Source organism: Chrysemys picta, chromosome 1, assembly GCF_011386835.1.
Source record: "Chrysemys picta bellii isolate R12L10 chromosome 1, ASM1138683v2, whole genome shotgun sequence".
NCBI classification, from domain to species: domain Eukaryota; kingdom Metazoa; phylum Chordata; order Testudines; family Emydidae; genus Chrysemys; species Chrysemys picta.
In genome coordinates, this window is record NC_088791.1 from 43,182,978 (window position 1) to 43,204,595 (window position 21,618).

At 41.6% G+C, this 21,618-nt stretch overlaps 2 protein-coding genes across 9 annotated transcripts in view; both read left to right on the plus strand.

Moving 5' to 3' along the window:
• The window catches only part of IQUB (IQ motif and ubiquitin domain containing), a 49,722-nt gene extending 29,629 nt beyond the window's left edge, over positions 1–20,093 (plus strand). For 6 of the 7 annotated variants that reach the window (XM_065555711.1, XM_042843993.2, XM_024109121.3 and 3 more), the window contains 5 exons: positions 2,343–2,513; positions 3,765–3,941; positions 10,836–11,084; positions 15,119–15,304; positions 19,154–20,093. In XM_065555711.1, coding sequence (XP_065411783.1) covers positions 2,343–2,513; positions 3,765–3,941; positions 10,836–11,084; positions 15,119–15,304; positions 19,154–19,321 — 951 coding nt within the window. In that variant the 3' untranslated portion in view covers positions 19,322–20,093. Of the gene's footprint in view, positions 1–2,342; positions 2,514–3,764; positions 3,942–10,116; positions 10,218–10,835; positions 11,085–15,118; positions 15,305–19,153 lie in introns of those variants that run through there. The other variant, XM_042843999.2, reaches the window with a different exon arrangement.
• Positions 20,094–20,226: 133 nt separating this feature from the next.
• The window catches only part of LOC101936037 (V-type proton ATPase subunit S1-like), an 87,188-nt gene continuing 85,796 nt past the window's right edge, over positions 20,227–21,618 (plus strand). Inside the window, exon 1 of one of the 2 annotated variants that reach the window (XM_005305681.5) lies at positions 20,227–20,713. The gene's annotated coding sequence lies outside the window, so the exon portion shown is untranslated. The remainder of the gene's footprint in view (positions 20,714–21,618) is intronic. The other variant, XM_024109106.3, reaches the window with a different exon arrangement.

Consider the following 21,618-nt stretch of genomic DNA (forward strand, 5'->3'; position numbering starts at 1 on the left):
CAGACCAGGGGGATGGGGTGGACGAGGCTTTCTTCCGGGAACTAACAGAAGTTACTAGATCACAGGCTCTGGTTCTTATGGGGGACTTCAATCACCCCGATATCTGCTGGGAGAGCAATACAGCGGTGTACAGACAATCCAGGAAGTTTTTGGAAAGTGTATGGAACAATTTCCTGGTGCAAGTGCTGGAGGAACCAACTAGGGGCAGAGCTCTTCTTGGCCTGCTGCTCACAAACAGGAAAGAATTAGTAGGGGAAGCAAAAGTGGATGGGAACCTGGGAGGCAGTGACCATGAGTTCAGGATCCTGACACAAGGAAGAAAGGAGACTGGAGTTCAGAAAAGCAGAGTTTGACTCCCTCAGGGAACTGATGGACAGGATCCCCTGGGAGAATAACATGACGGGGAAAGGAATCCAGGAGAGCTGGCTGTATTTTAAAGAATTCTTATTCAGGTTGCAGGAACAAACCATCCCGATGTGTAGAAAGAATAGTAAGTATGGCAGGCGACCAGCTTGGCTTAACAGTGAAATCCTTGTTGATCTTAAACACAAAAAAGAAGCTTACAAGAAGTGGAAGATTGGGGACAAATGACCAGGGAGGAGTATAAAAATATTGCTCAGGAATGCAGGAGTGAAATCAGGAAGACTAAATCACACTTGGAGTTGCAGCTAGCAAGAGATGTTAAGAGTATTTTGATACAGTCTTCCACAGTATTCTTGATGGCAAGTTAAAGAAGTATGGGCTGGATGAATGGACTATAAGGTTGATAGAAAGCTGGTTAGATCGTCGGGCTCAACAGGCAATGATCAATGACTCCATGTCTAGTAGGCAGCCAGTATCAAGTGGAGTGCCCCAAAGGTTGGTCCTGGGACTGGTTTTGTTCAATATCTTTATTAATGATCTGGAGGATGGCGTGGACTGCACCCTCAGCAAGTTTGCAGATGACACTAAACTGGAGGAGTGGTAGATACGCTGAAGGGTAGGGATAGGATACAGAGGGACCTAGACAAATTAGAGGATTGGACCAAAAGAAATCTGATGAGGTTCAACAAGGACAAGTGCAGAGTCCTTCACTTAGGACAGACGAATCCCATGCACTGCTACAGACTAGGGACCGAGTGGCTAGGCAGCAGTTCTGCAGAAAAGGACCTAAGGGTTACAGTGGACGAGAAACTGGATATGAGTCAACAGTGTGCCCTTGTTGCCAAGAAGGCTAATGGCATTTTGGGCTGTATTTAAGTAGGGACGTTGCAAGCAGATCGAGGGACGTATTTTTCTATTCGGCATTGGAGAGGCCTCATCTGGAGTATTGTGTTCAGTTTTGGGCCCCACACTACAAGAAGGATGTGGAAAAATTGAAAAGAGTCCAACGGAGGGCAACAAAAATGATTAGGGGTCTGGAGCACATGACTTATGAGGAGAGGCTGAGGGAACTAGGATTGTTTAGTCTGCAGAAGAGAAGAATATGGGGGGATTTGATAGCTGCTTTCAACTACCTGAAAGGGGGTTCCAAAGAGGATGGATCTAGACTGTTCTCAGTGGTAGCAGATGACAGAACAAGGAGTAATGGTCTCAAGTTGCAGTGGGGGAGGTTTAGGTTGGATATTAGGAAAACCTTTTTCACTAGGAGGGTGGTGAAGCACTGGAATGGGTTACCTAGGGAGGTGGTGGAATCTCCTTCCTTGGAGGTTTTTAAGGCCCGGCTTGACAAAGCCCTGGCTGGGATGATTTAGTTGGGAATTGGTCCTGCTTTGAGCAGGGGGTTGGACTAGATGACCTCCTGAGGTCCCTTCCAACCCTGATATTCTATGATTCTATGATTGCTTGGACCCAATATATATGTAAACTGGCCATTATTACAACCCAGTGATATTTCATCTTAAATAACATCTCCCAGAAAATATTCCACAGCACAATAGGTTTTAAGGGCTTAAGCCTGCAGTCCTTACAGGCAGTTCTCCCATTAACTTTAGTGGCAGTTTTGCCTGATTAATGACTGCAGGATCAGATCTTGAGCGTGTATTCCAGTACCACTTTCAGTAAGTTTATTTTAAACTAACAGAGCATTTCTCTGTGGGAGAATGTCCTTTATTTTTAGTATGTTGTAAGTCTGAATTATTATGGCCTGCTTTTTTTTTTTTTTACAAGTCATATAATATTGAAACTTTACTCTAGGGTACAATATATATTGTGGAAATAATGATGGTAGAAAGAGCCTTCTGTATTAGATAACTGTTAAAGCTGAGTCCTTGTTTATTAAGGTAAGACTTTTTGTAACACAATGTACTTTTTTGGCTGTTGATCAAATTAAAATAACTGATTGATACAAATTGTTTCTGAAGTGTGCAGAGCCAAAGAAATGGAAAGCATATGATGGAAAAATAACTGAAATGGATACACAGTTTACACTACGTGCCAGAGAACTGCTTGAGATCTACCGCAGCATTAGTATGAAAGACCTCCCAAAAGATGAGAGGCTGGATGTGCTGTTAACACTCAAACATACAGTGAAGGTACGTTTTGGTCTTCCCCTTAAGTTTAGCTTTTGGTTATATGTTCCATACCTAGAGCCATAGTCATTTAATTGGTGCTGACACATCAGCAAAGATTCTCTTGACAAACAGTTGTGAGGATGTGGTGGCATGAATGAAAGCCTAGTGTGCTAACCAGTGCTATTTGTTAAATTACGAAAGGTCAATTTAATATAAATTCATGTTTCACTATCACTTTGTATGATAAGTATTGATTTCTTAAGGTAATTTTAAAGTTATAACCCTCCACTGTGATGTTAAATTTGTGTTACATTTTAATACAGTTTTAGTATGAAGTTTAATAATTACAGTTATTGGATAAAATCAGAAGAGATACTTTTAATGTCATTTATTCATTTATTTTTTATGCTGCAGTATTTGAAATACCTTTTCAGAAGCTTGGCTATGAAATGTCTCTTGGTTTGGATTGCAATTTTTCTGTCTCACAAACATTGATTTCCTCTCCCCTTTTTAGTGGAGAGAAAAAATTAACACGATTTTTTTTTATTTCCTTGTTTGAACATCATGAAGGCACTCAGCAACCTTGGTGATGGTACTTGTACCTAAATAGAATAGAAGAGCCTGAGCCTGATCTTAATGAAGCCAAAGTGAGGATTTTCCCTTGGCTCTGATGGAATCAAAATTGGGTCCAAAGTCAGAACAGCTCTAGAAATAGTGCTGGTTAATCAACTGCTGTTGCCTGAACCTGCAGAAGGAGCTTATAGTTTTTGGTTTTTGTGGGTTTCACAATAATAATGATCCAGATCAAATCCTGCATTCTGGGGAAAACTGGAATTGCTGTAGAATCAGGAGTTTTATTGGAGGAAAGAAGGTTGAATTTAAGTGGCATCATTCATCTGTCACCATCCATCTCCCTTTCTGTGTTTTTGAGATAGTGGTAGAGGAAGGTCGGTAGCATCAGAAGAGAATATTTTTCTACTGTATAATTCTCTGTCAAACCTGCAGGGATTTCACCACAAAACATTATGCTGATATTGTTGGTGTTATATATAACACACACATAGCTATATTCTACTGTCCTTTCTTTGGATATTCTATATGGCATGCTTCCCAAGACACAGAGGGGTTTAAGCTTCTTTTTAATGCATACATTTAGAATATAAATGACATATAGAATATATACTGCATGTTTTGTTTTAATATCAATTTGTTCTAAATCTAATGGCTTATCAGCAAGTATCTGTGTTGTAACTTTATTTTGTTTTTCTGTAGGAACACGAGTGTAAACTCACCCATGAAATAGTGGAATTAATTGATAGAGAGGCTGATCTTATGATGCGAGGCGTGAAAGAATGCAATCTAGAAGGACTCAGAAAAAGAATATGCACATTATTTCTTCAGTATATTAAAACTCCAATCTTTAACCCTGAGGTTGCTAGATTACTTAAGGTATTTCTCTCTTCTATTATAATCATGATATTTGTCTATGGTAGTGCTCACTATATGCTCAGTGTTTACAGGCAGAGAAGCAAAAATAGTCTTTCTACCAAGGAACTCGTAGTTTTAAGGATGGGCTGTCAGGCACAAGGTAACGGGAGAGAGGAAATGGGAAACATCATATGCTTTTTTCTTGTTATTAATATAATATTGGCCATAGGTAGAACTGCAGGGGTAGGTCTTCAAGAGGAACTAAAATGTGGAAATGGTAGAAGCCTCACAGATGAGCTCAGGAAGGTCAGACCACATATAGAGAGCAGTATAGAAGATGACATGGAGGAGGGTTTTTTTTTTTTTATTTTTTTTTTTTTTTTTATTTTTTTTGAGAATCTAACCAATGGGTGCTCTGTGTGGGAGCATTCACAGAGCACAGGAGCTGTAGGGAGTGAAGTAAGGCAAGCTTAGGTAAGTAGGAAGCAGCAGAATTATGTAGAACTTTGAAGGTGATAAGACACTTACAATTGATGCAATATCAAATGGGGAACTAGTGGAGAGATTCAAAGAGAGAGACTTGATTAAAATGAAACAGAGGGTCCTGTGGCACCTTTGAGACTAACAGAAGTACTGGGAGCATAAGCTTTCGTGGGTAAGAACCTCACTTCTTCAGATGCAAGTAATGGAAATCTCCAGAGGCAGGTATATATCAGTGTGGAGATAACGAGGTTAGTTCAATCAGGGAGGGTGAGGTGCTCTGCTAGCAGTTGAGGTGTGAACACCAAGGGAGGAGAAACTGTACCATATCTACACCAGCAACACCATCACTGGACCTAACCAGATCAGCTACAACATCACCGGCTCATTCACCTGCACGTCCACCAATGTTATATATGCCATCATATGCCAGCAATGCCCCTCTGCTATGTACATTGGCCAAACTGGACAGTCACTACGCAAGAGGATAAATGGACACAAGTCAGATATCAGGAATGGCGATATACAAAAACCTGTAGGAGAACACTTCAACCTCCCTGGCCACACAATAGCAGATGTAAAGGTTGCCATCTTACAGCAAAAAAACTTCAGGACCAGACTCCAAAGAGAAACTGCTGAGCTCCAGTTCATTTGCAAATTTGACACCATCAGATCAGGATTAAACAAAGACTGTGAATGGCTATCCAACTACAGAAACAGTTTCTCCTCCCTTGGTGTTCACACCTCAACTGCTAGCAGAGCACCTCACCCTCCCTGATTGAACTAACCTCGTTATCTCCACACTGATATATACCTGCCTCTGGAGATTTCCATTACTTGCATCTGAAGAAGTGAGGTTCTTACCCACGAAAGCTTATGCTCCCAGTACTTCTGTTAGTCTCAAAGGTGCCACAGGACCCTCTGTTGCTTTTTACAGATTCAGACTAACACGGCTACCCCTCTGATACTTGATTAAAATGGTTAGCAGGAAGATGACTTTCACTGCAGCGTTTTGTTTGGACGAGAGAGGGGAAATGAGAGTTTTACGGAGGCTAAAGAAGGAAAAGATTGCAATAGTCAAAGTGGGATATAATGAAAGCCTGACCAAGAGACTTAGTTGTGTGCTTCTATAATAGTATTCTCAAAAACTGTATATTGTACAAAATTAAAGATGTTTGATAAGGCTTATGACCACATAAATATATGTACAAATTAATATACTTACCATGCCATTAGAGGCAATACTCATTCAGTGAAACAATTGATTCATTAACCAACAAGACATAGTCTAAGATCCTTATCTTCCGGGCTCCTTGGTAAATAGGATGTAGTGGAGCAATGCTGTGGAAATACCATAGTTGGATGCACGAATGGGAAAAGTGCCTATACTGGATAGTTCCAACACAACACAGCCACCTCCACCCCTCTGTTAAAACTGTATGACCCATGATTCTCTCATGAAAAGGGGCCACAGCTAGGGAGTGGTGAAGAAGCTAGTGAACAATCAATCTAAGCAACCGGCTCCACTTCCCACTTAGACTAAAGTCTGGATTAAAAGCTTCAACCGTTTGACACAGATGCTTCGCTGAACTTGGCTTCTCCTCAGTGGGTCTTGGATGCCCCCAGACTTCATTAGGCTCAATTTGCCTTGTGTGGGGTATGATGCTTCACTGGGCCTGGCTTGCTCACCTTCCCCTGGGTGGGGCTCAGGTTGCTGTCTATACAATTGCTCCTCTTGTGCTTCTAGGGTGGTATTGGTGCTGTTCCTGCTCTTTATATCTGCTTTCTGCCTTCTTGCAGGCATTCAGGTGGACTTGTTTTACTTAGCAACCAGTACTGACCAACAGCAGCTAGTTGAATCCCTTGGAGATTTGTTGGGTAGGGGGACCCAGTAAGCTGTGACGGGGTATCAGTAACCAGCATGTAGTGGCTATGCAGCAGCAGGGAGTAGGGACATGGGACCTGGAGGCAGTAACTTTGTGTTAGTCAGGGCAGATGGCAGCTCAGTCATAGCCAAGACTTGAGGGTGGGGAGTGAGATCTGTCTCTTCTGAGGAATCAGGTTGTATTTGGTGCCACAGGCCTTCTAATTGACCTGTGGTACAGACATCATCACAACCAGGATGGCTGCTAAATGGCAGCCAGGCAGTGGAGACAAGCAGAGGAGCACATTCAAAATGTCAGCTGGCCAAACATAGGGACTGACTTGCCAAGCTGATGAAAGTAGCCCAATTAGAGATCTGGGCCTGGCCCCTGTCCATACCATATCCCCACTGGTCCTGCAGAGTATGGTGAGAGTGAAGAAGCACATGTGACATCTTTATTTTCTTCTTTGAGTGCTTGCTCATGTCGATTCCATTCTAGGTGTGCGCGCCCATGTGCACAGTCATCTGAGATTTTTGCCATAGCAGTATCTGTAGGGTCGTTAGTGGTGCCCTCTGGAGTGCTGTGCTCATGCATCGGAATATTAGGCACCCCTGGCCCTACACCGTCTCAGTTCCTTCTTACTGCCCGTGAGGGGTGCGACCTGGAACTGGAGACCACTGAACCCACCGACCCACTAGCCTGGGCTCCCACTCCCCCAGTAATGCTGTGGCAAGCTACAGACACGCTCCTGGTCTCACACTTTCACCAGCACATAGGTAGGGACACACCCAGCTATAGTAACATGCAGACAGGCTTTCTGGCCAGCCTCTGCATGGGAAGGCTATACAGCTAGGGCACTTACCAGCTTCACAGGTGCACACCCCCTCTAGAGGGCAAGCCCAAAATTATACCGTCTTGCGCTGCACAGAGGACCGTACACCGTAAGCTCATCAAGTTTGCCCTCTCCCTCAATGTGGAGAGAGAGATGTCACAGCTTTCTTCCCCAAGATTTCCACACACTGGTTTTAGACAAAACAAAAACAAGTTTATTAACTACAAAAGATACATTTTAAGTGATTATAAATCATAGCAAACAGACAAAAGCAGATTGCATTTTTGTTTATTTGCTAGGTAATCTAAGCTTAATATACAAAGAGATTAGATATGAGTAGCAAATTCTCACCCTAATTGCTGATTTAGGCAGTTTGCAAAGATTCTTGAGGGGCCAGCTGCACTTGCTTGCAGCTTAAAAACCCCGGGTATTCCTTTCACAGGCTAGAAATTCCTCTAGGCTGGGTCCAACCCTTCTCCACTAGTCCAGTCATTGTACCCCAGGTGTTTCCAAGAATCTCTTTGGGTGGGGAGTCAGTGAAGAACCACAATGATGTCACTCCCCTGCCTTAAATAGCTTTTGCATATGGCAGGAACTCTTTGTCTCCAAGCTTGGTTCCCATGTCCGGTCAGTGGAAAAACAGTGGTATTTCAAGATGGAGTCCAGTACCAGGTGACTTGGTCACATGTCCCTGTAGGGTCACAGCAGCCATGACTCGGAGGCTGTTTGTAGCAGGCTCAGGAAGGCTTCCCGGTGGGAAATTAGCTTCTTCTAAAACCTATTGTTCTTCCTAATGGCCCTTCCCAGCCAGCCATCTAGACTGATGGCATTCTGCCTAGTGGGTGGTCCCCAGGTGTAACCACATTTGTAGTAGATGCATAGACAATATTCCTAACTTCAGATACCAAAATGATACATGCATACAAATAGGATAATAATATTCAGTAAATCATAACCTTTTCAATGATATCTCACATGACCTATCTTGCATTCCTGGTTGCAATAACATCTGCCCACAGAGTCTCTGAGATTACTCTTACCCCGGAGCTGCCCTATACGGTATTCTACAAGGACAAGGTTCAGCTGTGTCTGCACCCGACTTTTCTGCCCAAAGTGGTTTCACAGTTTCAGATGGGCCAGGACATATATTTTCCTTTCTTCTTTCCAAAACCTCATAAGTCGTAGGAGGAGCACAGATTGTGCTCTCTGGACATCAGGAGGGTGCTAGCGTTCTACATCGAAAGGACCAAGCCATTTCGTAAGGCAAGGCAGGTGGCAATCCAGGATATCTGCAGGGCTGCTACCTAGTCTTCCATCCACATGTTTTCATCTCATTACGCATTTACCCAGCAGGCCCGAGATGATGCTGGCTTCAGTATAACAATGTTGCAAGCCAAATGATCATGAACTCCAAGCCCACCTCCGGGGATACTACTTGTGAGTCATCTAGAATGGAATCGATATGAGCAAGCACTTGAAGAAACAAAAATGGTTACCTACCTTTCATAACTTGTTCTTCAAGATGTGTTGCTCATGTCCATTCCATTACCTGCCCTCCTACCCCTCTGTCGGAGTTGACGGCAAGAAGGAACTTAGAGGGTGTAGGGCTGGCAGTGCCTAATATACCGATGCATGAGCACAGCACTCCAGAGGGTGCCACTGCTGACCCTATGGATACTGTCAAGGCAAAAATCTCCAACGATTGTGCACGTGGGCGTACACACACCTAGAATGGAATGGACATGAGCAACACATCTCAGAGAACAATAGTTACGAGAGATAGGTAACCGTTTTTTCTTCCCCTCTGCATGTTTCATATAATCTTAGCTTTTATCTTTTGATTCATGTGACACATTGCATTTGATAGATTACATGGTGATTTACAGCAGTGCTGTTTTGCTGTTTTTCCCCATTCAGTTGTATTTCTACAGTTGCTTAGTATCTGGTTGCATACAATTAGTAGTAATTGCTTTGGAACAGGGGAGGGCAAAATACGGCCCACAGGCTGGATCAGGCCCGTCAGGGCTTTCAATCTGGCCCGCGGGATTACCAGCCCCATGGCGCAGCGGGGTTAAAGCAGGCTCCCTGCCTGCCCTGGCCCCAGTCCCAGAACGGCCAGCACCACATCCCTGCGGCCCCGGGAGGGGGAGGGGGGCAGAGGGCTCCGTGCGCTGCCCTCGCCTGCAGGCACCGACCCCCGCAGCTCCCATTGGCTGGGAACGGGAAACCGCGGCCAATGAGAGCTTTGGGGGTGGTACCCGCAGGCAAGGGCAGCGCACAGCAGAGCTGCCTGCCCCACCCCACCCCACCCCATCCCCAGGAGCCACTGCCATACATGCTAGCCACTTTTGGGAATGGGGCAGGGCCAGGGCAGGCAGGGAGCCTTAACCCCGCTGCATGCCATTGCCACCCCAGAGCCACTCGAGGTAAGCAGTTTCGGCCCAGAGCCCGCACCCCAAACCCGTCCTGCACCCCGCACCCCACCCCCCTGCCCTGAGCCCCATAATCCCCTGCCTTGAGCCCCCTGACGCACCCCAACCCTCTGCCCTGAGCTCCCTGCCACACCCTGCCCCCTCCTGCACCCCCACCCTCTGCCCTGAGCCCCCTCCTGCACCCGGCACTCCCTCCCAAACCCCTGCTCAAACCCTATATTCATGGCCCTGCATACATTTTCTCCACCCAGATGTGGCCCTCAGGCCAAAAAGTTTTCCCACCTCTGCTTTGGACCATAATAGCTGAGGTTTTAATCTAGTCCTACAAAATCAGTTGTTTTGTTCTTTAAATATTTTTAATAAATACAATAGATGCAAAAGATGTTTAAAAATAGCTAAACTGATTTTTTTAAATTTCAGATAAGTATTGCTGGCTTTTGAAACTTAAAGGCATGTTTAATATTAAGTGTTGCTCACTTAGTCGTTTGTGTGGGCCGAGCTTATTGCAGACTCGAAATGCTCCTTGCATTCCTCCATTCCACCCAACAAGCTCCTTTATGCCACTCTCCCATCTCCATCTATTTCAGGGACTCCCTGCAACTTCACCTTATCATGCCTGCGGCTTGATGTGCTCTTCATTCTGTCCTCTGCCACATGCCAGGATTCCCCAGTGTCTACCCCATCAAAGGTTCTGTGTCTTCCCTTTCCCTCCTCCCTTCTATACCAGGTTTCCCCTTTCTCTCTCTCCCCCGCATGCCAGTGGCCATGTGTACACATGCATTGTCCAGTGCCCCCGATTGTTCTCTGCCTCTTATTAATCTTTTTGTCTATGAGATAAGTCATTCAAGGTGTCAACACTTTAAAATATTGAGAGGATAGGCAGAAATGAGATAGAGGAGTTGTTGGAAGGTGTTAATGGGTGGCATCAGTTTTTTGATCTATAGACAATGAAGCTGTGACTGGGATAATCAGGTGGCAGGTCTCCATGTGTCCCCCGTTTTTTCCATTTAGGTTTTCTGATTCTCCACCAAATCAATAGGATATTGGCCAGTGATGTCTAGAACGTTCCCTGAGACTTGGGAATTGATCGAATGCGGCATTCAAAAGTTATTGCGCTATGTACAGACAGAGAAATGCCATCAAGTTGCATGTAAAACCTTAGCAAAATTAGCCAATAGGTGTATTGTGTACTGTAAGGCATTATATGTTCTTGGTAATGTTAAAACCTCACTCATTTAATAGGAAGACATTCAGTGTATATATATATATCTTATATTAGAGCATCTTTCTTATCATCCTTCTGCAGGTTCCACCAGATCCATTAAAGCTTTATAAAAACATTTACTTCTGTCGTGGTTGCAAAAGTTACTTGCCCTCTACTGAATTCTCTGTGCCTGCTAATTCACGCACTGTCGGCAGGTGTCGCCGTTGTTGCAAGCTCGATAATGAGGCCCGGCGTCGAGAAGCCTTTTTGAAATACAAGCTTATGCTAAAAAATCTCAGAAAATCTGAAGCTGATTACCAGGATGATGCTAAAATCGTTTATGTAGTTCAGGTACTGTGTGAAAGAATAGTGTTGTTAGTGAATATTAATGTGTTTGTGTTGAGCACCATTTTTTCCTGTTTCTGTGTATATATCACTGATGCTAGCAGCAACTGGTCTAAGTTGTTACATAGGGTGGTAGTTTTAATTTTAGACAGTGATAACTAAAAACTACATACATGTCTCCCTACGATATGGAACAAATGGTTCTCTCTTGAATAGATGAACACAAAGGAACACTCTTACTATCTTAAAGTATGGTTAGACTTTCAAAAGTGATTGTAAAATAATAAAAACAGGAAAGACGAAGGAGGGTCTAAGAACAGGATCAGGAGTCAGGCGATCTGAATTTATTCTTAGCTTTGCAACAGACTGCCTCTGTGATGCCAAGAAAGTCACTTAACTTACTATGCCACTGTATCATATATAAAATAACGATAATTTGTAATGGTGTTCTGAGTATTAATATTTGTTAAGCACTTTGAGATCCTCGGATGGAAGCTGTTATAGAAATACAAAGTATTATTTATTTTATTAAAATTACTAAAGTCTTCTATTGAGTTCTTGGGTAAGGAAAAAGCAGAGAAGTCCAGTTTTGAGCCTTCAATCTTACAGTTAGTAGAAGATTTGTAGCTAGAGGTTTCTGGATTTTTTTATTTTATTTTGCAGTATTTGTTAGAATTAAGATTTACTAAAGTTAGTTTCACTTTTCTAAACTATTTAGTATCTTCTATAATCCTTGGCAATTATGTGATTAATCAATGAACATGTTAACATTTGGAACAACCTCCTCATTCACACACACACACAAGCTTTTGTTTTAAAAAAAATCTTAGTTGTCAGTATTTAAATTATTAGGTACTCTCAAAGCACAGTTTATCTAAAGTAATCCAAAAGCCCAAGATTAGCAGAATTTTCTCAGGGGTTTGGCACTAAGAAACTACAGTATCAACAATAGAAGCATACTTTCTGACTGTTTTCAGTGTGTAAAACATATTTCATATCTTATTGTAGTGCTTTACCAAAAAAGCTATAATAGAAGAGGATTAGGCTTCTACTATTGTCAATGCCTATGTTAAGAAATATTATACAAGTAAATAGATTATACAGATTCTGTTTGTTCTTATTAAGTACTTTTCCTGTTTAAGAATACTAAAAAGAGATTGTTTTTATTCTTTGTATTGGCACTAAATTACTGCTTGCCTTAAAATTTGGCTGTTCTCCAAGCCCTATGACAAATTCTCACTCTTGGATCTCTGCTTCATGCATGTGACTGGTGGAATTTCCCCAGCTAAAGTCTTGGGCTGACAAGCAATAACAGGCAGGTACATGCCTACCTCTGCCTGGAACACTGGTGGCCACTAAATGCCCCCACTCATTACTTCCTTTTTAATGACTGACAGCAAGGAGCTCACTTCAGCTAGTGATGGCAGCCCAGCCTTGAGAACTTCACAGTAGCATCTGTGGATATGGAGTCTGTGCTTCCTCTAGTACTATTTATGCAGCTGCCACCCAGGTTTGTTTAGTATTCTGAACATGCATCAAGGAGATGGTGAGGGTAACAATGAGTCTTATTACCTGAACAAATATAATTAGCCAGAGGAATCTCCAGAAAGCACTCCAAATTTCCAAAGGGACTGAGGAGGAGGAAAAAACACCAGCTTCTCTCCCTCTAATGCCAGGATGGATGAGAGCATCCTATTTATTTTAGAAACTAAAAAGCACTACACTTATCTTTCCTTGCCAGCTTGATAAGAAACTTCAACCCTTCCTACTGGACAAGGACCTGGGCAAGGTGATCGATGCATTTGTCACCTTGAGACCGGATTTCTATACATTGTTGTTTCTGAAGCTTAATTCTAAACCAGTGGAAAGAGTTCTAGCTGGTACAAAATGTGGCTGACCATTTCTTCCATGGTTTCAGCCACCATGAACACCTCAAAGTTCCTCCAATGTGAAAAATCATTCTGCTTAAGTTTCAGTCAACTTCCACTGCCAGTTTAAGGCCTTGATCTTAATCTTCAAAGCAATTAATAGGTTAGGTCCTAACTACATTCAAGATTGAATTTCCATCTGTGAGCCACCAAGGCAGTTGCACTTCTTTGGGACAATTAAAATCACAAAGCATTTCAGAGTAGAGGTCAAAGCAATCTGTCGAAGGGACCCAGCTGTGGAATGGAATGGACTTCTAGATATAGATTAATTCGTAGTCTGGCCACCTTTAGGAAATACAGCAAAACCATCCTGTCAGATCAAACTTTTCCACCATAACCAGAATGATTTTTCTTCAACATCAAATACCCCTCTTTTGAAGGACAGAACTTATCTGTAGCAGATTTATTTTTAATCTGATAAGGTAGAAGAGCCAAGCACTATTGCCAATCTAAATTACTTACAAGGACCTCATATAAATATGGTAAGAGGTGGCACTAAGATGACAGCAAGTTCAGGCATCATTTTTGGTGTGCGATGTGGCATCAAAAGAAGCTACTGCTTGGAATGGATGCTTGCTGATATCTTGCTAGTGTCTGACTTTCAACAGAAAGTACAGTAATAACTCAAGGACTTGCTATGAAATGGAGGAAACATATTTTGAAAGTGAAGGTGGAGATGAGACCATCCTTAGGAAGGCTAAAGATAGTGGGGTCTGTGGGACCAGCTTTAACAAGGCTCAGTAGTGTGGGAAGTAGGGTACACAGCCTTAGCACAACAGAGGCAAAAAGATTCTAAGCCCTACACATTCAAAGAACCCTTTTGTTTCCCCCCCAAGTCAAAGGTCTCAGTGGGAGCAGGACCAGGTTCTGGATTTGGAAGCAAGATGCATGAGAGTATAGGATGTGACATTTTGCAAGAGTATTGACTTGGAATGATTCCAATCACCCCCGTGTGAGGAATCTGATTTGTTAACATGTAAATGCCATTATTTAATTAAAGTCAAGAGATTTCTTTTTGGGAGAAGGGGAAAAGGACCTACTTCATGCTTGGTATGGAAGAAGCCTTATCTCAAAGTCCGTTGGCCTAGTAAAGAATCCTTTTGACTAAATCCTTCCTTCGTTTTTCCATTACTCCAATGCAGAGAAAACTTGGTGATGGAGTATTATAGAAAAGCTTGCCAAAGTTCAACATTAACTATGGCCCCAAACCACTTTTTGCTTCACAGACTATTTAAAAAGAATTAGTAGTGATTTCAGATGGCTAGTAATAAATGAAACAAAGTGAAATAAGTATAGGTGAATCATGACTTTACAGGGGAAAATATCAGATGTAAGGCCTGTATATAAAGAACTTACAGTACAAACCAGCCAAACACTAGCTATTTTTAAATCCTGCAACACCACCGCAGGATGTCACAATCCCATGGAGAGAATGAGTAACATAATAATTAACTCTTTGTAGGACAGAAGCAGGGGGGTGGGAAGGGAGAAGTGCAAAACCTGTCATGCTTATCCAGGGGATGAGCATCTTGATATTGTGCATCCTGAGTTACTTGGGTTTGCCCCTTCCCAATCCTCCAGCCCAGGTTATTCTGGCTGCATGCTGAATTTGACTTCAGTAACATAGAACGGCACCATAACTTACTTATTAAATTTAAACTAATTATGAACTCTAAAATACAAATATAATGGAAGCTGATAAAGGACAAGAATCAGTTATATTTATTAATAAGCAAGGACCAAACAAGTAGGGATCAGCATACACAGGAGCAGGGACAATGTAGATTAAATATAAGAAACTTTAAAATTATAAGCAATTAAGCAACCTGTCAATAGAAGATATAGAATTGCCATCAGCAGAAATAATCCAGAATAAACTAGAATCTGATTTTTAGGGATGATCTAAGACAAATTAAATCAATCCTGCCACCCCATAGTGTAGTAGGGTAGGCTAGAAGACTCAAATGTTCACCCTCCTCTACCCAAAATTATTCTGTGGCATGTACACAAAATAATTCTAATTCAAAGCATTTCCTAAGTGGTGGATAGGTAAGGTGACTTGCTGGTAGAATTAAGCATGCGTTATTCTTCTCAACCTGCTTTCAATTACAGCAAAAAGATCTACAGTACATGGTGGAGAACATTTGGGGTTGTCAGTCAGCTCTTAGTGCCTGGGATGATCTCCATGATTTGGTTATGGTCAGATGGGATAAGCACTGTGAATGGTCTCCATGGAACACAGTCCTCCTCACTAAAGATGAGGCAAAAGCACATCTCAAGCTGCATAACCTTCAAGAGGTAAAATGGAACTAATGCAATTTTTCTTTGTATATTTTGCATTTTATTAGAACCTTGTGACTAAAATTTTGCACTTAGATCCTCTGCATCTCAGTTGGCCCATTATAACTGCTTCATAAAAATAGTCCTATATATATATAACAGTGAAATCCTTGCTGACCTTAAACGCAAAAAAGAAGCTTACAAGAAGTGGAAGATTGGACAAATTATCAGGGAGGAGTATAAAAATATCGCTCAGGCATGCAAGAGTGAAATCAGGAAGGCCAAATCGCACTTGGAGTTGCAGCTAGCAAGAGATGTTAAGAGTAACAAGAAGGGTTTCTTCAGGTATGTTAGCAACAAGAAGAAAGTCAAGGAAAGTGTGGGCCCCTTACTGAATGAGGGAGGCAACCTAGTGACAGAGGATGTGGAAAAAGCTAATGTACTCAATGCTTTTTTTGCCTCTGTCTTCACAAACAAGGTCAGCTCCCAGACTGCTGGACTGGGCAGCACAGTATGGGGAGGAGGTGATCAGCCCTCCCTGGAGAAAGAAGTGGTTTGGGACTATTTAGAAAAACTGGATGAGCACAAATCCATGGGGCCAGATGCGCTGCATCCGAGGGTGCTAAAGGAGTTGGCGGATGTGATTGCAGAGCCATTGGCCATCATCTTTGAAAACTCTTGGCGATCGGGGGAGGTCCCGGATGACTGGAAAAAGGCTAATGTAGTGCCCATCTTTAAAAAAGGGAAGAAGGAGGATCCGGGGAACTACAGGCCAGTTAGCCTCACCTCAGTCCCTGGAAAAATCGTGGAGCAGGTCCTCAAGGAATCAATTATGAAACACTTAGAGGAGAGGAAAGTGATCAGGAACAGTCAGCATGGATTCACCAAGGGGAAGTCGTGCCTGACTAACCTAATTGCCTTCTATGATGAGATAACTGGCTCTGTGGATGAGGGGAAAGCAGTGGATGTGTTATTCCTTGACTTTAGCAAAGTTTTTGATACGGTCTCCCACAGTATTCTTGCTGCCAAGTTAAAGAAGTATGGGCTGGATGAATGGAATGTAAGGTGGATAGAAAGCTGGCTAGATCATCGGGCTCAATGGGTAGTGATCAATGGCTCCAGGTCTAATTGGCAGCCAATTTCAAGCGAAGTGCCCCAAAGGTTGGTCCTGGGGCCGGTTTTGTTTAATATCTTTATTAATGATCTGGAGGATGGTGTGGACTGCACTCTCAGCAAGTTTGCAGATGACACTAAACTGGGAGGCGTGGTAGATACACTGGAGGGTAGGGATCGGATACAGAGGGACCTAGACAAATTAGAGGATTGGGCCAAAAAAAAACCTGATGAGGTTCAACAAGGACAAGTGCAGAGTCCTGCACTTAGGATGGAAGAATTCTATGCACTGCTACAGACTAGGGACTGAATGGCTAGGTAGCAGTTCTGCAGAAAAGGACCTAGGGGTCACAGTGGACGAGAAGCTGGATATGAGTCAACAGTGTGCTCTTGTTGCCAAGAAGGCTAACGGCATTTTGGGCTGTATAAGTAGGGGCATTGCCAGCAGATCGAGGAACGTGATCGTTCCCCTTTATTCGACATTGGTGAGGCCTCATCAGGAGTACTGTGTCCAGTTTTGGGTCCCACACTACAAGAAGGATGTGGAAAAATTGGAAAGAGTCCAGCGGAGGGCAACAAAAATGATTAGGGGGCTGGAGCACATGATTTATGAGGAGAGTCTGAGGGAACTGGGATTGTTTAGTCTCCAGAAGAGAAGAATGAGGGGGGATGCTTTCAACTACCTGAAGGGGGGTTCCAAAGAGGATGGAGCTCTGCTGTTCTCAGTGGTGGCAGATGACAGAACAAGGAGCAATGGTCTCAAGTTGCAGTGGGGGAGGTCTAGGTTGGATATTAGGAAACACTGTTTCACTAGGAGGGTGGTGAAGCACTGGAATGGGTTACCTAGGGCGGTGGTGGAATCTCCTTCCTTGGAGGTTTTTAAGGCCCGGCTTGACAAAGCCCTGGCTGGGATGATTTAGTTGGGAATTGGTCCTGCTTTGAGCAAGGGGTTGGACTAGATGACCTCCTGAGGTCCCTTCCAACCCTGATATTCTATGATTCTGTGATTCTATGATAATGACAACCCCTTTGTTGAGATCTTAGTAAGCTTGTCCACATCTGCTTTTTCAAAAGGATGACATTTAAGTGTCACTGACACTTATTTGATTTATGATCACCTGCAATTAGACTGTAAAAGCTTGTGTGCTGTTCTGAGTTGATGATGTCACAAAATCTGCTATTCTCTGTTAGTAAAGATAAATTAAATTAAAATAATTTGTTAAGGAAATCCTTGAAACTACTGCCTTAAAACTGTTACATATTTTGTCAAAAAAAAAAGTCCTCTATCTAAAGATGCAGTAGTTTGGCAGAGGTCCCACTCTGAGGAACCTAGACTTAATACAGCGGAATATTTAGTATTTCAAAGCTCAAGAGATTTCTTAAGAACTAGATGCATCAGGTAAAATGGGTTACAGTCTTTTGTCTCTAGGCTACTGGTTTATGTTGGTAGTGTCCTAAGGTCATTGGCATGTAGTGGCTGTTTGGTGGCCAGTTCAGTTCTTAGTGGCATATGGCACTACTTAGTGGCATTACTTTTTAAAAGATAAAATAAATTTCAAATTGGAATCTCTGAGTGCCTTCCTTGAGTCCTCACTCCTGCATTAAATCAACAAGGCTGCTCAGGCAACTGGAATCCCAATTACTCCTTTGTGCATATTGGTGTTTTTATAATTGGCAGTATCCCTTTTGCCCTCTGTTTGGCAAAAGTTCTGATTGTGTGGATATCTGGCCTGACTGTACCAATCTTGATGTCATTAGGCAAAGGAACAGTCTCCAGTAGCTGAGGCCCCAAATTTAAGTTTGTGTTTAAAATGAAAATTAACCTCACCCAAAATATTTTCATGTTTTTTTTACTTAATTTCAATTTTAAAAGTTTAAACATTTCCCTTCCAATAGCTATCCATGCTACTAGTGATGACAGTAGGGAGAGTAAGAGAGTAACATTGCATTTAATGTCAGAGTTAATTTGTTTATGATTGTGTGGGTTGCTAATCACCAGAAATTTAGTAAGGTCTGTGAAAGTGATTTCATTAACAACACTCCTGGATTGAACTGCAGTCTGAAAACTGAAATTCCAGTGCTGCTTCAATTAACCCACAGCGCCCTTTGTGTATTTAATCTAATTATTCTAGTATCAAATTAAATATAGTACTGTATTTTGTAGACATTTCTACCTTGCAGAATGTTGGGTAATTGATTGAACTTCTAGAAATAGAACACTGGATCAAAACCAAGGCTGCATAAAATGCTACAAAATGGTTTTAAATGGTATGCCCTGATGAGCATTTATAAAAGCTTCAGTCCAATTCCAATTAAGGTACAGTTCCCTTACATATTAGCTTAGAAACACACAAGTTTAAGCATTGCCAGTCTCCTCTTGATTTTCAAAATTTTAAAATAATAATAATAATAATAATAATAATAAAAAATAAATTCACATTACTCAAAAGATAATAAGGAAATGTAGAGAGACCTAGTCTGGGGAGATGCTGAATGATTTTAATAGGAGTGTAAGGCAGTCATCATTTCACAGGAGGCACTCAGTACCTTCCAGACTGAGGCCTTAAAAGACGACTACCTTCTACTGTATCTTACTGCATTAAGTAACATGTCTGGATTTGAATGTTTTGGTTTGGTTTGTTAAACAGTTTGTAGTTCACTAGTGCAGTGTTTATACTATACAGGATATATAGCAACATATAGATAAGAAATTTTGATTGCATTTAATAAAATTTGGATTTTCTTACCTTTCAGGCATATGAAATGGTATTTATTCACAGGATAAAGCACAAACATATCCTGGCCAAGAACTATTTCTCTCAGATTCCAGAGATGGCATCATTTTTGCATAAAGGTGATGATCAGGCTCATACAAATGAACTGTTAATAACTAAGCCTATCCCTGCTGGGTCAAAAGCATAACTCTTCAGACATAAAGCTGTTATCTGAATTATTGATTAACATGACTAACTTAATTGGAGTAAAGAATTGTCCTGTTTCATCTATAGATTAATTGTACTCAGGGAACATGTATCAAGATAAACTTCCAAGGATCCAATACTCTGATCCTGACCACTTATTGTAATAATTGCATTTCATGTTCTGTGACTGCAAGCGTGTTAAGTTTTTAAACATAAAATAAAACATTTTTAGAATACAGTTTGTAAAATTTATCATAATCATTCCATAAGCTTTTCAAACCTGAGGTTGTCTTCTTGTATCCTTAAGTGCCTACTGCTACTGCAATATAAATAATATTGAGGAGATTTAGAGAATTTCCTTTATACACAATTTCTATTTTAAACAATATTATACTACTAATAAACCTTTTTATAATATTTTAATTCATTTCTTCTGTGTTTTAAACAGGTGAGGCCTTTTGGTCAAAAACAAAAATATGTAATCCACATTCAGCTACAGATTTCATTATCTGTCCAAATATAGGCCCTTTATCTTGCAAACATTTGTGCACAGGAATAACTTAACACATGTGAGAGTAGTCCCAGTGAGCTTAATGGAACTACTCATATGTCAGTGTTTGTAAAATTGTGGCTGTATTTTGTAATACCAAAAATAGATTGTTTGGGACATGTTAATCTCTTGGTTAACTCATCTGAAGTTACAGCAGGAGTCAATTTTCTCCCTTAAATATATGTTTAAATAACAATAAAAAGTTATATGAAATTGTTCAAAAGTTCTGTTCAGTTGTTTCAAACCACTATATTAGGCATTTCTTTGGCCCCAGTCTTCAAGGACTTACTGTTTTGACTAGTATAATTGCCTATGGTGAAGTAGAGGCACTTAAAAGTTGAAATAAGTAAATATATATTTAGCAGCAAACCATATTAGAACAGCACTGTGCATTCACCAGGGACTTAAGAACAGATCTAAGTATGCCTATTAAAGTCAACAAAAGTCTTTCCATTTACTTTAACGGGATTTGACCCCTAGACTGCAATCCAGCAAAACAGTTAAGCATATGCATCATTTTAAGCACATGAGTAGTCCAATTGACTTAAGTTCTTTGCTGGATTTGGGCCTTAATACAAGACTGGATGCCAGGAATGGGCATCTGTGAGCCAGAAAATAGGCTCTTTAAAAAAAAAAAGTGGGGGGTGAAAGGTCGTGTCCTTCAGCAGCAGCTCTGAGAACTACAAGTTGTGGACTACAAGCTGCGACATGTTGGGAGAACTTCCTGGTTCTATCATTGCCCTCCAAGCAGAAAGTTTCAGTACTGACTGAAGTTGTGAGAGCGAAGCAAGCAAGCAGAGAGGAGGCTGCTGGACTGTTATCCTGTTCTACGTTTCTTTACAGGTAGGACCAAAAAGGGCTTAAAGAGTACCCTGAGAGGAGTTTAAATGACAGAAAATGAGAACATTGGCTTGTTTGTGTTGGGGTTTAGTTACTGTGGGAATTAGAACATATTTGTAAGAGGGTTGAGTTATACAAAATCCCCTCTGTCCTTCCAGCAGGAAGTTTCAACACTAACTGAAGTTGGAAGCACAAGGCAAGCAAGTAGAGAGAAGGCTGCTGGACTGTAATCCTGTTCTATGTTTCTTTACAGAATAAAACTTTGTTTCTGGTGGTTTGTCTAAGTGGGTTTGGTCTGATGTGATACACATGGACACATAACGCAGGCCAAGTTTCCTAAAGCTGTTTAAAAAGCCACAAGGCAGACTTACCCTATCTTGAACAACTTCATACAGGGTCAGTTGTACAGGAGAGGGGCTACAGGTGAAAGCGAAAGCATGATTCCTTTAGATATCATTCCTTCCTTTGATAAATGAATACAGTATATTATTTTTCTTAAAAAGTGGCCATTAAAAAAATAGACCCTCATATTTGGTCCTCAAGGAACATGAGGGAATTAGTTCAGGCAAATCTGGACTCAGCTGCTGGTCTCATAATTTGTGTGTGCCATCCACATCTGGAGATTATAGAATTCACAAGAAAACAAGTGTTTTGGTCCAGTGGAGGAAAGCTCATTTGCACAAATGCTTTGCCTGCTGGTCTTTTGTATACCTCTGAGTCTTTAACGATGCTTTCTGTAGTACCTGTTTAGGCATGCTGTTTAGGCTTCCTATGTTTGTAAATTGCTGCTAAATTCTGTTGAAACTGAACTGAATTGGATACTTGACTGTTATCTGGGACAGTGGCTGGCTGATGGACTCATTGTGAGCTGAAAAGCGAGAAATTTCATTCTCAAAGAGAAAAGACTA